Raw genomic sequence first — 17125 nt, forward strand, 5'->3', positions numbered from 1 at the left:
CTGACCTGTCACTCTTGGGGTCAGTTATGTGGAGGTGGTGGACAGGGTTGTGCTGACCTGTCACTCTTGGGGTCAGTTATGTGGTGCTGGTGGTGAACCGGGTTGTGCTGACCTGTCACTCTTGGGGTCAGTTATGTGTTGGTGGTGGTGGACCGGGTTGTGCTGACCTGTCACACATTGGGGTCAGTTATGTGGTGGTGGTGGACCGGGTGGTGCTGACCTGTCACTCTTGGGGTCAGTTATGTGGTGGTGGTGGACCGGGTGGTGCTGACCTGTCACTCGTGGGGTCAGTTATGTGGTGGTGGTGGTGGACAGGCTTGTGTTTCTGTTTGTCCATGTATTTAATGATTGGCAGCCGCCAGCCCTGGTTTTGCCTATCACACTGACTGTAAATAATTTGATTTGGTCTTGGACCACCAACCAATGGCGCCTCTGCAGATTGTACATTTGTGCTGAGCTGTACCTTCATATTCTGAATACAATATCCGTTTATTCTCTCCAATAAACCTACACCTGTACTACTACTAAGCTGTGCCTCTATATACTGCATACAATGTACCAGAGGTTCCCAAACCCCGCCATTACAGTCTAAGTTTTAAGCATATCCATGCTGGAGTACAGGTGACTTAATTAGTACCTCAGTGAATTTGATTTACCCATCTGGACTCAAGCACGGATATCTTTAAAACCTGGACTGTAATTCCCTTCTATGGATCTTCACCTGTACTGATCTGTGCCTCTATATAATGTATACTAAATCCATTTATTCACATCTACCAACCCACAAGTGAACTGAGCTGTACATCCATATACTGTACACTATGGGCCTGATACAGCGAGGATCGCTGATGCCATCACGGCCACAATCGCGCACGCAGTTCTACTGCGAAAGTATGCTAGTAATTGCAATCGTAAAGCGCTCGGACGGACAACATGCAGGCGCCCACTTCCCCTCTCGCACATCCGTAATACCTTGCAATCCAGCCAAAACATCGGTAACATCGAAGTATATCGGAGCCACTCGCACATTTAAGGCTGGTCTGACCCTACCACTAAATTGCTAACTTTCCTGCACGCAGTGAGAGCTCGCCCCTGCAACGGCGTTCAAACGCACTGGCACGCCTGCATTTCTCCGACCATCCCCCCATCACCACCCAGAAACGGTACTTCTTGTCAATCACTCTGCGATGGGTCTGCATACTCACTGCGATCGCAGTCCCGATCGCAGTGAGGCATTCGCGCACGTGCACTGCGATACATGCGCAGTACGCAACAAACGACCGTCTGGGTATGCTTTATCAGTTGCGGTCCTTGTTGAATCAGGCCCTATGTCCCTTAATTCAGGGATGGGGAACCTCAGGCCCGTGGGCCATATAAGGCCCCCGGAATCATTTGGTCTGGCCCTCAGCGCTTTGTTCTGCTAGCCTCATCTGGCCATCAGGGTGCCTGGAATGGCACCATGCAACCAGAATCTATGCAGCAGTGCCGCCTGGAGAGCCCTTAGGACGCTTCAGACGGTCACACCGCTGCCCTTACAGCTCCCCGGAGCATCCTCAGGATGCTCCGGGCATTGCTGTAATCACCAGCGATTGTGGCCCCGCCCCCGTGCGATGTCACATGGAGGGGGTGTGGCCTGCACCAGGCCCACAAATAATGTTATATATATCAAAATGGCCCTCGGCAGAAAAAAGGTTCCCCACCCCTGCCTACATTTACAATTTTGGGAGTAACGCCTAGATAACGCAAGACCATGAAAATCACTGACACTGCTCTGCAGAAGCCGCCGAGGGGAGGCGTATTTACTGACGCATGTCTGTCTGTCTTTCTGTACCGCAGGAGCAGACGCTGAGCGAGCGGAGATCTCTGCATTACCTGAAAGTCAGCGCACCCTGGGAGGTCTTGGTGTACTACGCGGAGGAGCTGTGCATGAGGGCCCCCCTCCAGGTGTGGCCCCCACAATTAACTAACCATAACATTACCCGTGTGAGAAAATCAGGACACACACATCCCATCACTCAGAACTGGAACTTAGGGTACTGGGCGCTACAAGGCAGCCCCTCTTCTGGATGAACCGGAGGATCTTATAGAAACTTTTCTTAGTAAAACATAAACATTACAATAAATAAGTAGAAAATTGCCAATCCCACCCCCCTGAAAGTTCCACTATTGTCACTTTCTTTTCTCCACCTTGTCCCGTAGGCTCAGCCCAATCCTGACACCAACACGTCTGACAGGTTCCTTCAGAAGCTGCACATCCCAAACCCCATGTACCAGCGCGTCCCCAACAAGCCGCTGGATTACTACACATGCGCCTTCCGCAGATCCAAGCTGCAGAGGTGAGCGGGACAGGATGAATTACTGTAACACACAAGGGACGGCGCAAAAATAGGGACATGCCCATAAAAGTCCTGTGCTCCGTATAAATTTGTTACAAGCACATTTATAATTCTCTGCTGTCTCAAAATGGCTGCCCTGGTCACTGAGCGATATGTAAATCATCTCTGTGGCTGGTTTGAACGTGCATCTGTTTTCCCTATGTGTGATGATGGGTGTTTGGTACATAATCTGTCCTCATCATTTTTATCTGTAAATAGCAGCCATGAAAACAGCGACATTTATAGACCTCGGTGTGATGCAAACAATTTCTCGCCTCCTCTGCTCTGGCTTACTGACGCTCCCTCTAGTGATCAGTCCATGACTGCTGTTATATAGGGATGTACTTATCATCTCTCTCTCCAGTAGCGATATGTAACATACTGCATTGCAGTTATACAGTAGTATGTACGGCTGCAAGTTACTATTGGACACAAATCTCACGATGTGGCACAAAAATGTTAAACCCCCCCATGATGTTGTAACATGTATAATGCTCAAGCGAAGGGCTTATGGTCCTGATTCAGACCCGCTCACAAGCGCTATGTGCTCGCAAGCGGGTCGATGGTGGGGCATTCTCTCACTCCGGGGCTCGCTACAAACGGGGCGGCTGTCGATGTTGATCGACAGCTCGCCCCGTTTTGTAGGCGGGGTGGGGGGGTATCTGGAGAAACAGAGGCATTCCTGAAGGAAGGCCTGCCGTTTGTGGGCGGCCCTACTGACATCACGAGCGATGTCAGTAGTGAGCTCCCGGCTCTATTAGAGCCGGAAGCTCACTGGGGCTTGCGGCAGACGAGACCCTACCACAAGGGTCTCGTCGCAAGCCCGATGGTCGTGACCATCGCGACCATCACCTGGCCGCTCGCTAAAGCTGTTGGTGGTCACCCACAGCTTAGCGAGCGGCCTGGAGGCCGGGTTTTTTTAAAACAAAGCGGCCGCCCTGATTCAGAGCGAGCGCTCGCTTTTTATGTCTCTTGGCGATATTTGGGAGTTTTTGAAATCCGTACTGCATATTTGCTTGATGTGCCAGCCGCACATGAGCAGTAGTTTGTCATGACGATAATGGGGTACGAAGACCAGGTTAGGGATGATCTTGAGATATTTTTAGCAAAAATGGTGGAGATTATCGCAGTTTGATAAATGAACACTACATGGTATTTCCAGACCTGAGTGTAGAGAAGTGATGCCGTCCAAAAAATATTACACATGTGCGGGTTCGGTTTTACGCGGTTCTTTTTGCCACATCAGCGCAAGTTCGGATTAGTTCTGATTTATCTTTTTGGCTATTCAAAATACGTGCGAGCCGGATAGCCAGTAAGATAAATCCAAACTAATCCGAACTTGCGCTAATGTGGCGAAAAGAACCATGTAAAACCGAACCCGCACATCTCTAAAATATGGGACCGCAAGAGGGAGCATTGATTTCTCTGAGGAGATAAAACTGTGATAACCCATTTTTCTGCAGAAAACGGGATAAAAAGAGGTTACAACCGCATAATAAATAGACCCTAAAGGCAACTGTTAACCAATCACAAGCTTTGTTTTGGCTACTATGACAGTAGAAGCCTGATCACCAGAGGGAGCTTCAGTAAGATGGAGCATGCGAGGAATTGTCTGTGACCCCGCCACTGACTTACTGGGCTACTGAGTGCACTGTGGACCTCATTCAGAGGCGGTCGTTGCGGCCGCACGGTCGTAAGGTAAAAGGGGCCGGATATGCAAATGAAGCGCTCGCAAGTTGCGTCGTTAAGATGGGATCGTTAGCTGGACGGGCGAGGGGAGGATGCGGCCGTAAGACAAAATACGCCCCCTTCTCGTTCGCATTACACGTCATCTCGGGGCATATAAGGATTAATCGAGACCATCGGGAACCATCGGAGCTGCTCGTAGAGCTTAAGGTTGACCATACCCTCTCTTAAGCACTACGATCAAGTCAGTGTTAAAACCTCCCAAGTCACATGTGCCATGACGCTACTTAGTTAATTATGCACTCCCGTAAAACGCCGTTTGCATAGTCAGGCACGCCTGCGTTCGGATCTCCACTCCTCCGTTCACAAGCACCTTCCCCTGCTACCACCCACAAACGCCTCATCCTGTCACTCAAACTAACGACCTGGCCAAGTTGAAGGAGAGAGAAATTTCTGATCGCAATAGCTAGTTTGCACACGCGCATTGCGAATTTTACGCATGCGTAGTTTAGCGAACATCGGTGGCGTACGACCGTGCGGCCGCAGCGACCGACTCTGAATGAGGTCCTGTATGTGGTCAGGTGACCTCTGCTCTTCGTAGGGATGGAAAGGGTTAGAGGACATGTTAGTGTTTTTGAGATCTTCATTTAAACCTCTTTGATACAATTTTAATGCTTTATTTTGCCAAGATCATCCCATTAATGTGCTTTAAAGGTTCACCAAACTGAATAATTCTTTTTGATGTCTCAGTTAAAAGCAGACTGTGGAATAAAGTTTCTGGAAAATTCCAGAAATTATACTGAAACTATCAAAAAACAAACAAACAAACAAAAAAAAGCCTCTTGGTTGGAAAACATAGAATAATGTACATAATAAATTTTAAATTGTTTATAAAATAGGGCTAATTATAAAGTTACCTGATGATTTTTGATTATTATCTGATAGGGAATGCTGAAGCTAAGTCTGTAAAAACAGTAGGGGACAAGATAAAATGTATTATTATTTAACTTGGAAATAAGAAATGTTTTAAAAAATTTTTTTGCAATTTCAATATCATTTAAAAAAAAAAAATGTGTTAAAAAGATGAGAATTTTTTCTTTGTGAAATTAAGCTTTTTAATAAATGGCATTTTTTGATGGAAGTTCTAAGAGAAATATTATCGTCAAAGTTGTCTTGTAACAAACTGTCAGATTCCACCAATTATATATAAAACTATCACCACCATCTTCTAAAATGAAAGTAATAATTTTAAGACCATTTTTAAGCAAATTACATAATTTTTTTTTAAACTGTGGCTCAGTATATTGAAACAAAGTGATATAGAGAAATGCGTAAAATTTTTTGTGTTTTTTTCTTTTCAGGTTCCTGGGCAGCGAGTGTCATGCGACGTATTTCACAAACACTCAGAGAAGCCGCATCGTAAGTAACCGTGTACGCGGCGGCTGTGCGAAAACATGCGAATTTGCTTTGAGACACCCATCAGCGGCTTCGCAAATTCAAGCGACTGCATACAAAGACATGGCTCGGCCGCCAATAAGTCGATTATCGGACTCCCAAATTACTCTATGGTCGTGCAGAATGGCCGCCGAGACGTTAGAGCCATTTTCACTGCTCATGGGATCGCAGCCGCGGGCAGATACATGCCCCGAAAACACGCCTGCAATTCAGTCGCCATCTCCGTGTTGCCGCCCACAAAAGGTCCCTGCCTTTGAACCAATTTGCTAATCAATCCTCATTGCGTACGACATTGGTAATGGCACTTCATGCATGCGCAGTGCAACTCAGCGACATGCACAGACAACCGATAATCGCTCACTTGTGTAATCATCGCCATTGCGTCCATCCCTCAGGGCCACTGTCTGATTCAAATATAGGCCAGTATTCAATTTGAGGCGAAAAGCCGTTTTCGCGTGTTTTTGGCGGAAACTTTTCACTGATGACGTCATTTCGCCAGGCGGAAAAGTATCGCCGTATTCAATTTGAAGGACTTTCCGCCTAGGCGGAAAGTCAATGCAATGTAATAGGCGAAAAAGTTTCGCCTATGAATAGCAGGCGGAAAAAAGTGCAGCATTGGGGTTTTGGGGTGCAACGTTGCGGGAACCCCTGTGCAGTCCCCCAAAGGTAAACTGTGTAAAAAAATAAATAAAAAAACACTTAAGGACACCCCAAAACATCACTTTGAATTTGGGGGCGAAAAAAAAAATGTTGGGGGACAAAGTTAAAAACTAGCGAACTTGACTCCGGAGGGTCCCCGAGTATGCACCAGGTGTTTTTTTATTGCAGGTGTTTGCGGCAGGTGGATTTTTCACATTTTTTTAAACTTCACTTTAGCAACTTTAAAATATGCTGACCCCCATTTTCATGTACCCCAAATTTGCTGGGATAACTTATTTTCTGCAAAAAAACCTCCTGAATACTATTCTGCACCACGTATAGAAAAACGCTATTTAGCAGCTATTGAGCCCATTTAAAAACACCAAATCCCTTCAGCAAGCCAAATCGGGGGGTACCATAGGGAACCCCCATGTCAGAGCATCTTTTGGGGGGTGTCAGGCTGATTTCCCCAAATCTAACAGTACTTTCCGCTTGTTTATGTTTCGCCGGGTCCCGTTATCACCTACTTTCAAATTGAATACGGCGATACGCGGGCATGTGCGCGATACTTTTCCACCTGCAAAACAGGCGAAGTAGGAGAAAAGTCCGGGAGGCGAAAAAGTATCGCGGGTCCGCTCAAATTGAATACGGCTCATAGAATACAACATAAAAATACAAACCTATAATAATGCTGCCGCACTGTGGATTATAATAATGGTGCAAAGCTGCATAATAATATAATATGATAATGATGGTAAAATATTGCATAATATTTATTTATTAATAATTACTTACTTATACAGCGGCAGCATATTCTTTTGCATTTTGTAATAATAAAATAGTAACTGTGTCAGAGCGTTTTAATATAACGTAGAATATAATATAATATAATAATATCAGATAATAGTGTGTTAATGGCATACTGTACTGTGAAATCTATACATAGTATAAAATAAAGTCCCTGGCAGGTGTCTGTCTGTGTGTTCGGGATAATCTCGAGAACCACTGGACGGATTTTGATGCAGTTGTCACTATTTATGTGGAAAACTATTATTTAATGTCAAACGAGTCCAATTCCCGGTAAGAGTCGGCTTTGGTATGACAATAACTGAAGCCCAGGGACAGAGACGTAACGTGGCCGGTGGTAACCTAGGTGGGGACTGTTTTGCTCATGGACAACATTACGTGGCCCTTTTTGATGTCACGTCATAACTAAATCTTTTCGTGTTGACGTCAGGAGGAAAAGCGACTAAAGTCGTCTACAAGGGAACCTTATAGGGTCTCGGTTAAAAAAAAGCTATCGCCGTAAATTCAAAATTGCTCCCATGCAAAGCTGGGGCGGGTCGCTAGTTAAAAATATCATTATATATAGGCTACAATGGCTAACGCCATCTTAATATGGCGTTAGCTAACGGCGCCGAGCTATGTAATGCAAATGGGTAAGTCTCACAGCATAGCAGCCCCCATGGAGGTTTCTATTGCGATCAGAAATAGGGGATGTGCTGCAGAACCCCTGCAATTCATCCAGGTTATATATATACATTTTCCAGGTATGTTTTCAGAGGGATCTCCCTTAAAATTGGTTTAATAAGTCTCCTAATTCCATATGTGACAGTGTATGGTGAGCAGAACTTCATGTGCTTAGATAAGGAGCATCTGATGGTATTTCCCTGCACGTTACAGGAATAAATTACATTGTAGAGCAGATTTGTGCTGCTACATAGAACCACTTGAATAAGTAAATGATAAACCTATGAGTAATTTCCCTTATGTGCCCTCCCTGTGCTCCGACATACAGCTCTACGAGATCCTTTCACGCACTCTGTACGGGAAACGCAAGCACGCGGAGGTCGGCATTGAGCGGATGCTGAAGGATGGAATATACACTGCGGCCTTCCCCCTACATGAGGTGAGAGGCACCATATTGTACCTCCAGGGAGGACACGTAGGTAGGTGGATGACTGACAATGCCAGGGAGATATCAGAGAAAATCTAGCGATGCCACTCTGCAGAATTATACACAGCGATATAGGGGTCTATTTACTAAGCAGTGATAAGAGACAGAGTGATAAGGAAGTGATAAGGTGCCAGCCAATCAGCTCCCAACTGTCATTTTTCAAAAACAGCCAGTGAGATGACAGTTGGGAGCTGATTGCCTGGCACCTTATCACTTACTTATCACTTTTCACTCTGTCTCTCATCACTGCTTAGTACATAGACCCCATAGAGTGCTAGCTTCTTGGGCCTGTACTGATCAGTAGGATTGTTACACTGCTGTTGTCCCACCTCCAACCAACCCATATTTTGCAAATCACTGTCACTTGTTATCTGTAGCCTTTGCTGAAATAAAGCACCTAGCAATAATGTTTCTAATGTGCTTTTAGTGAAGATTATAGCTCTTTATTTTGTTTTTAATCAGTCTTCACTTTAAGAGAATAGAGACCCCCGACAATGACCATGTTACTGGGCCCTGGATCCCTTTTGCAAAGCAAGAGTGGAAACTGTATGCCACAATAGAATATATTGAGTTATCTTGATGCGATAAAAGCTGTTTGGGCCTCACAAATCCAGAACCCAGTAAAAGGAAGTGTAATAGTGGCCAATCGTTCTAGCACTGGGGTAATTGCCCCCTTATTAATGTGGCCCTGTTCTTCCTCCCTTGCTCTGTGTCCCCAGTTGTGGAAGAGTGCAGAGATAGAACAATCTGTAGCCCATAAGCGTAGTCACAGCAGCACAGATTATTTCAGAAGATGAGTTCTGATCTTGTGGAAGGCAGTAACCTTTATTACCAAGGTGCGCTGGTTGGCCACTTTGGGAGGAGTTACATGCCACAGTACTAGGGTGGTAAAAATCTAATAGAGGCTCTCTGAGTGATTTGCATGTTATGCTGTTTATTATGTATAATAATTCATTACTTATATATTATAAACATTTAATAACATTTAAACTCATGCTGGAATATGGCTGAATTGGATCAGTTTACAGTTATACATATAGGGTATAGATTGTGTAGACGAGGCTATGGATGGGACTGCAACGTTCAACTGGTCTCTTGGTGCCAAAAGCACAAATCTGGGTCTGAGTGTTGAGGCGCGAGGTGAAAGGTGGCATGTCATTCCGATTTGGGCAGCGGATTTTGTTGTAGCGCTACCGGTTCAGGCAGAGAGGTTCTGAAGCACACATTGCTTTCTGTGATTTTCTTGCTCTCTCCCAAACAGGGCCCTTATGAAATGCCGGAGTACAAGGTGGCCCCCGAAAGCCTCAACCCTCGCCAGATCCTCTATCAATACTGGGCACGGTGGTCTCAGTGGTACAAGTATCAGCCGCTGGACCACATTCGGGAATATTTTGGGGAGAAGGTGGCCATATACTTTGCCTGGCTAGGTATGTGTCATGTAATAATTCTGTAGGTGACTGTTATCTCTCATGTAGGCAGTGATCTCACGCAACCAGAGGTTATTGTATTTGTTGAATTCGTTAATCATCCAGGTGTAATACTGTGGAGCTCACACTGGATGGCGCTATGCACTGAAGTAATATGGAAACGAAATGGGAACTGTAGGTCTTTCTCCGTTGCTATGTTAAATATACATGTGTTATGGGGTCTCTAAATGTCCCCTCTGCTAAGTAACAAACTATTTTTCATTGGGTAAGTATTATGTGATATTTATTTATTTTATTTATTAACAGTTTCTTATATAGCGCAGCATATTCCGTTGCGCTTTACAATTGTAAACATTAATAGAACAAAACTGGGTAATAACAGACAGATATATAGGTAAGAAGGCCCTGCTCGCAAGCTTAGGAAGACAATGAGCTCACTATCAAGAAACTCTGTATCCAGCCGGAATACATACGAATTACCACCGGACACAAATCCGGCGGTTCAAATTCCGACAGCGGCAGGCCGACACGGCTGAAAATCCTGATTGTCCCCAGGTAAGTATCAACTAACCTAACCAACCCCCCTAACCCTCCTTAGGGGTGCCTAACCCTAACCTTCCCCCCAGTGCCTAATCTTAATCCCCCCTCTAAATGCCTAAACCTAACTCCCCCTTCCCCGCTGCCTAAACCTAAGTCCCCCGGGGGGGGGTGCCTAACCCTTAGTCCCCCACGGGGGTGCCTAACCCTAACCCTCCCTCCCCCTAGCCTAACCCTAACCTCCCGGGGGGATGCCTAACCCTAAGTCCCCTCCGGGAGCCCTAAACCTAACCCTCCCCCCCCCCCCCACGCGGCTGTCCGCAGTGGCGCCCGGCATCACTTCAATCGGGATGCCGAGTGCCAGGCTCCCGGCGTCGGTAAAATGATAGGCGTCTAGAATTAGACGCCTGTCATTTAACCCTCGCCGGGATAAAGCAGTTGGGAAGCCGGCTGTCGGCTTACGTCCGCCGGCTTCCCGATTGCATACCATCCAGCCAATGGCCAAGTAGAGCTAGGAAGATTATGGTCAGTAGATATATCATTGTCCATTGCAGTCAGTCCGTCCCTCCTCCTCCTCTAGGGTTCTACACGACCTGGTTACTTCCAGCTGCTGTTGTCGGCACCTGTGTCTTTATCTCCGGCCTCCTGACCATGGGGAGTAACACAGCCGCGTGAGTGTGAGGGCTCTGCCACCTCTTGCATGACTCCCGATGATTGATACAGGTGAGAGAGTAACAGAGGACTGTACGTTATGCCCTGCAGGCAGGAGGTCTGTCAGAGTGAGAAGAAGTACCTGATGTGCCCATTGTGCGACACCTGTGACAACTGGTACATCTCTGAGATCTGCCCCATGGCCAAGGTAAGTAGGTTCTGGCCACTCGTAGGGCCTGAGCCCCCTATGTCTCCTGTGGAGATCCCCCTCATGTCTCATACCCTATGCTCCTCAGGTTGGGTATCTGTTTGATCATCCTGGGACCGTGTTCTTCAGCATCTTCATGTCCTTTTGGGCGGTCACTTTCTTGGAGTACTGGAAGAGGAAAAACGCGACACTGGCCCACCATTGGGACTGCATGGACTACCAAGAGGATGAGGCAAGTCTGCGTCGGCATAACACGTTGCCATTTATTCTCCCTTGCTCCTGATTAGGTTATAGGCTGCTTCATCATGAACATTGGCTCAGCCACAAACTGGCCACTGCCGCTTGTGGGCGATAGGAACACTTTAAAGGCCACTAATAATTGTAGACGCAAGGAAATGAGGTGGATGAGACATTATCTACTAGAGGTAACTATGGAGGACTAGGAGGTACATACCCAAGGATGGTGATGACCATCTACAGTGTGGGTGGTGTATCTCACGTTTTCAGTTTTGTGGAACCTCACATGATCCCTATTGCCTCCCCATATCCAGGAACGTCCCCGCCCAGAGTTTGCTGCAAGGGCTCCTCAGATGGAACAGAACCCGGTGACAGGAGTGAAGGAACCGTACTTCCCGGAGAAAGACCGGCTCTCCCGTATCCTCACCGGGTCTATGGTGATTGTGATCATGGTGAGACTGCTACAACCTCTTCCATCAGAGTAATTAGTGACCCAGGTGGAGATATATCAAGCCTGAGAGAAATAAATTTGTGAAGTTACCGTAACAACTAGTCAGCATCTAACTGTCATTTCAAAGGCTGTGCTAGATAAATGACAGCTAGAAGCTGATTGGATGCTTTAAGGTAACTTCTCTACTTTATCACTCTTCAAAGATTGATACATCTCTCCTACAACATTACCACCAAGATTACGAGACAGGGTGGTAACACCAGTTCTGAACGACACTAAATCTACAGCAAAGTTTTTTGGGATATTTGAGTTAGAGGACGATTATTGAGCGGATAAAGGGGTCGATAAAGAAATGGGGGCATGGGACAGAATACAAACTAGGGCTCACAGGTATAAATCTTACTGTTAATGAGAATGTCGACATGGTTGTAGTGTCAACATGCTTGGCATGTTAACATTGACCACATCAACATTGATGAAATGTTGATAGGACTTACCTGGTTCAGCGCATCCAGCGGCTCCAATGGGGTCTTCCGGGTCCCGCAGTGACGTCTAGTATATCCCCCTAACCCTCCCCTTAGTGCAGGGATGGGGAACCTCAGGCCCGGGGGGCCCTCGGAATGCCCGGGGGGCCCTCGGAATCATTTGGTCTGGCCCTCTGAGCTTTTTTCTGCTAGCTAGCCTCATCTGGCTAGTAGGGTGCCTAGAATGGCATCTGGCAGCCAGAATCTATGCAGCAGTGCCACCTGGAGCATCCTTAGGACCCTTCAGACAGTCACACCGCTGCCCTTACAGCTCCTCGGAGCATCCTCAGGATGCTCCGGGCATTGCTGCAATCACCGGCGATTGTGGCCCCACCCCAAGTGACATCACATGAAGGAGGCGATGCCTGCACGGGCCCGCGAATAATGTTATATATCAAAATGGTTTCCCACCCCTGCACTAGTGCTTAACCCTAACCGTCTTCCCTGTAGCCTAACCCTAACTGCCGCAGCCTAACCTTAACCTACACCCTAGTGCATAACCGTAACCTTTCCACTAGTGCCTAACCCTAACCTTCCCCCTAGTGCCTAACTTTACCATTTCCCTAGTGCATAACCCTAACCCTTCCCCTTGTACCTAACCCTAACTCTCCCCTCCCATAGCCTAACCCTAACTCTCCCCTCCCATAGCCTAACCCTACCTCTCCCCTCCCATAGCCTAACCCTAACTCTCCCCTCCCATAGCCTAGCCCTAACTCTCCCCTCCCATAGCCTAACCCTACCTCTCCCCTCCCATAGGCTAACCCAAACTCTCCCCTCCCATAGCCTAACCCTAACTCTCCCCTCCCGTAGCCTAACCCTAACTCTCCCATCCTGTAGCCTAACCCTAACTCTCCCCTCCCATAGCCTAACCCTAACTCTCCCCTCCAATAGCCTAACCCAAATTCTCCCCTCCCATAGCCTAACCCTAACTCTCCCATCCTGTAGCCTAACCCTAATTCTCCCCTCCCGTAGCCTAACCCAAACTCCCCCCTCCCATAGCCTAACCCAAACTCCCCCCTCCCATAGCCTAACCCAAACTCCCCCCTCCCATAGCCTAACCCAAACTCCCCCCTCCCATAGCCTAACCCTAACTCTCCCCTCCCATAGCCTAACCCTACCTCTCCCCTCCCATAGCCTAACCCTAACTCTCCCCTCCCATAGCCTAGCCCTAACTCTCCCCTCCCATAGGCTAACCCAAACTCTCCCCTCCCATAGCCTAACCCTAACTCTCCCCTCCCGTAGCCTAACCCTAACTCTCCCATCCTGTAGCCTAACCCTAACTCTCCCCTCCAATAGCCTAACCCAAATTCTCCCCTCCCATAGCCTAACCCTAACTCTCCCATCCTGTAGCCTAACCCTAATTCTCCCCTCCCGTAGCCTAACCCTAACTCTCCCCTCCCATAGCCTAACCCTAACTCCCCCCTCCCATAGCCTAACCCTAACTCTCCCCTCCCATAGCCTAACCCTAACTCTCCCCTCCCATAGCCTAACCCTAACTCTCCCATAGCCTAACCCTAACTCTCCCCTCCCATAGCCTAACCGTAACTCTCCCCTCCGATAGCCTAACCGTAACTCTCCCCTCCCATAGCTTAACCCTAACTCTCCCCTCCCATAGCCTAACCCTAACTCTCCCCTCCTATAGCCTAACCCAAACTCCCCCCTCCCATAGCCTAACCCAAACTCCCCCCTCCCATAGCCTAACCCTAACTCTCCCCTCCCATAGCCTAACCCAAACTCCCCCCTCCCATAGCCTAACCCTAACTCTCCCCTCCCATAGCCTAACCCAAACTCCCTCTTCCCATGGCCTAACCCTAACTCTCCCCTCCCATAGCCTAACCCTAACTCTCCCCTCCCATAGCCTAACCCTAACTCTCCCCTCCCATAGCCTAACCCTAACTCTCCCCTCCCATAGCCTAACCCTAACTCTCCCCTCCCATAGCCTGACCCTAACTCTCCCCTCCCATAGCCTGACCCTAACTCTCCCCTCCCATAGCCTAACCCTAACTCTCCCCTCCCATGGAACCGCAGCATATATCTCCAAATCTGCAACAGTCCCTCCATCTCTGACGGCAGCCGCAGTCCCCCTAGGTTATTATAGGAGCTGCAGACCTGTCAGATGGTAAATCTCCAAGCTTCGGAATGTGAAGCATCTTGGAGTTTGGCCCCGGCAGTTAATGGCACCTGAAGATATGGGCTGCATTTTGCATAAATCACCAGGAGAGAGTTCCTCCCGAGCCCTCCCCGGTAACGGCTGCTGCACATACATGTTCAACAGACCGCACATGCTCAGTAGCGCACAGGAGTCCCGATAGAGGAGAGAGGTGACGGCTGATGCGGTCACTTCACTCCGAATACGTCGCAGGGACGGGCTCCTTTCTGTGCCCCTGTCCCTGCCTGTGAGTTATTTTGATACATTCGGGCAAAATGTAATTTCTTATTGCGGTGAATAGTGGCTATAAGATATAACAAATATCGGGTCTAAAGCCCAATAGCTGTTAAATACGCCCCTATGTGATTACAAGGAGAGTCAAAAATGGATATAGGAGTAAAGTTTATTTTAGCATTTGGTGAGAACAAAGATTTCCACGTCTACATGGGATCAATTTGTGCTACAGACCTCACAAAAACCATTGGATTTTAGACCTAATTGCTTTGCCTCTAATATCATGTAATACACACAGCTGTGACTTTAGCCAAGAGTCAGACGTAACACACGCAGCAATAACATATATTGTGTCTAGTTATAAACTGGGGGGGTCATGGATGTGATTGATAAGAACCGGAACAGAAATCAATTAAGAGCTCAGGGCCAGTGTACAGCCCAATTACACCACGAGTGACTGCCATAGCAAACAGTGGGCCTGATTAAGAGATGGACGCAACACAGCTGCAGAAATATGCTAATAGTTACAAAGCTTACCCGGGCATAAGGACTGCCCACTGCTGCCTTCTCATGTGAGTACGACGTCGCCTACCTGCATAAATATCGGTAACATCGACGCACATTAAGCGGCCATCTTGCCCTTGCGGAAAGTTTGACAAGCCGCAGACTCGGCAGCTCTCCTGACAAGCAGGCGGTTCTCATGCTGTGTAGGAGATCACAAGGGCTAATTTATGCACGCCCATGTAACTGTGTTTAACCGGTCAGACACGCCTGCATTTTATTGACCGCCCACAAACGCTGACAACCCATCACTCACTTAGTGATGGATTCCTCTGTGCATCCGTAATTGCAGTGCGATCACTGCGTAATGGCAAACAATCACTCGATCTGCGCACGTAATCGCCATTGCCATTGCGTTCATCTCTGAATCTGAGATTTTAAGAATTAATTTAAAATTATAAAAACATACGGTATATATCTAGACATATATGGTAAATATAATAACATGTAATAATGAGGCACCTGCCATTAACCCCTTCTCTCCCCCAGCTGTGTGTGGTGATGATCTTCCTCGTCTCAGTTATCATGTACCGTGGGATAGTCAGCATGATGATGTATCACACGGGAAACAGCATCCTCATGACACAGGTATGACACACAGCCACAAGTAGCCTTATTGTGAGCAGGGACCGGACCAGTCACTAACCTTCTGATGTAACAGGTGCACGATAGCAATAGTACTTTCTCTGAGTGTACAGCGCCCCCTAGATACATATACAGTAATATCACCCCTTAGATACATGCAGTGTTATAGCACCCCCTAGATATATAAACAGTTACACAGTCGAGTCACATTATTATGACCACCTCCTACATTTGATGTCGGCATTGTGTAGCTCATGAAGTACGTGACGTGCCGTGCGCTGGCTTGGTGGGTATATAAGGTGTGTGATAGGCCGTCTGCACACATATCACTTGTTGCTGTTATGGGTGAAAGGGACTTAAGGGATTTATCTGAGTTACAAAAAGGGATGATTATTGGCTTTCGGACAAATGGTGGCAGTATTTCTGACACAGCGCAGTTTGTGAACTGTTCCGTGTGCTGCTGTGGTGAAGGTGTATAGTGACTGGACAAATGGCACCATTGCGAATAACCGCCATGGAAACTGCGGAGCACCACGTGCCATTGATGTGAGAGGTGAACACTAGCTATGAAGGTGCGTGAGGGCCGACCGACACGCTACAGTGGAGCAGCTCACCATCAAAATGAACCTGGGGGCCCCCCAGACGTGTGTCTAAAACGACGGTTCAGTGAACCCTGCTGCGTATGGGGCTCCAAAGCAAACGGATGGTCACTGCACCTATGCTAACGAAGGTGCATCGGCGGAAAAGGCTCCAATTTTCACACCTGTATCGGAATTGGATCTCCGCTGATTGGCGAAGGGGTGCCTCATGTTTTCTGCTTCATCGAACGGATGGATGTTGGCGTGTCAGGCGAGAAACATCGGAGAACAAACAGCCTGCAACCATTGCTGGAAGAACACAAGCTGGTGGTGGCAGCGTTATGGTCTGGGGAATGTTTTCATGGCATTCTCTGGGCCCACCCATCCATGTGGAAGGCACCCTCCACCGATGTGGTCATGAATCCATCCTTGCAGAGCATGTACACCCATACATGCTGATTGTCTTCCCTGAGGCGGATGAGATCTTCCAGCAAGACAATGCGACATGTCACATGGCTACAAATGTCCAACAGTGATTGGACGAGCACGACCCAGACTCCCAAGTACTTCCCTGACCCCCTAATTCCCCGGACTTGAACCCAATTGAGCATCTGGGACCACCTTGATCGTTGTGTTCGCTCTATGGATACTCCACCACGCACCCTCCAGCAGCTGTGGGGTGTACTTGAGTCACTCCCAGCCCATCTAGCTGCTGTCCGCGCCGCACACGGTGGTTACTCTGGCTATTAGCTGGTGGTCATAATAATGTGACTCGACTGTGTATATCACCACTTAGATAAATGCAGTGTTATAGCGCCCCCTAGATAGATACACACTGTTATCACTCCTGAGATGAATGTAGTGTTATAAC

At 47.7% G+C, this 17125-nt stretch overlaps 1 protein-coding gene across 4 annotated transcripts in view; it reads left to right on the plus strand.

Annotated features, from left to right (window-relative positions):
• The window catches only part of LOC148443099 (anoctamin-7-like), a 70716-nt gene that overhangs the window by 8885 nt on the left and 44706 nt on the right, over positions 1–17125 (plus strand). For 3 of the 4 annotated variants that reach the window (XM_088463212.1, XM_088463209.1, XM_088463211.1), the window contains 10 exons: positions 1837–1944; positions 2200–2336; positions 5423–5480; positions 7954–8064; positions 9374–9539; positions 10657–10747; positions 10839–10935; positions 11024–11167; positions 11487–11624; positions 15581–15679. In XM_088463212.1, the coding sequence (XP_088319338.1) occupies positions 1837–1944; positions 2200–2336; positions 5423–5480; positions 7954–8064; positions 9374–9539; positions 10657–10747; positions 10839–10935; positions 11024–11167; positions 11487–11624; positions 15581–15679 (1149 nt within the window). The remainder of the gene's footprint in view (positions 1–1836; positions 1945–2199; positions 2337–5422; positions 5481–7953; positions 8065–9373; positions 9540–10656; positions 10748–10838; positions 10936–11023; positions 11168–11486; positions 11625–15580; positions 15680–17125) is intronic. The other variant, XM_088463213.1, reaches the window with a different exon arrangement.

Source organism: Taudactylus pleione, unplaced genomic scaffold, assembly GCF_031769625.1.
Source record: "Taudactylus pleione unplaced genomic scaffold, aTauple2 ptg001334l, whole genome shotgun sequence".
NCBI lineage: Eukaryota > Metazoa > Chordata > Amphibia > Anura > Myobatrachidae > Taudactylus > Taudactylus pleione.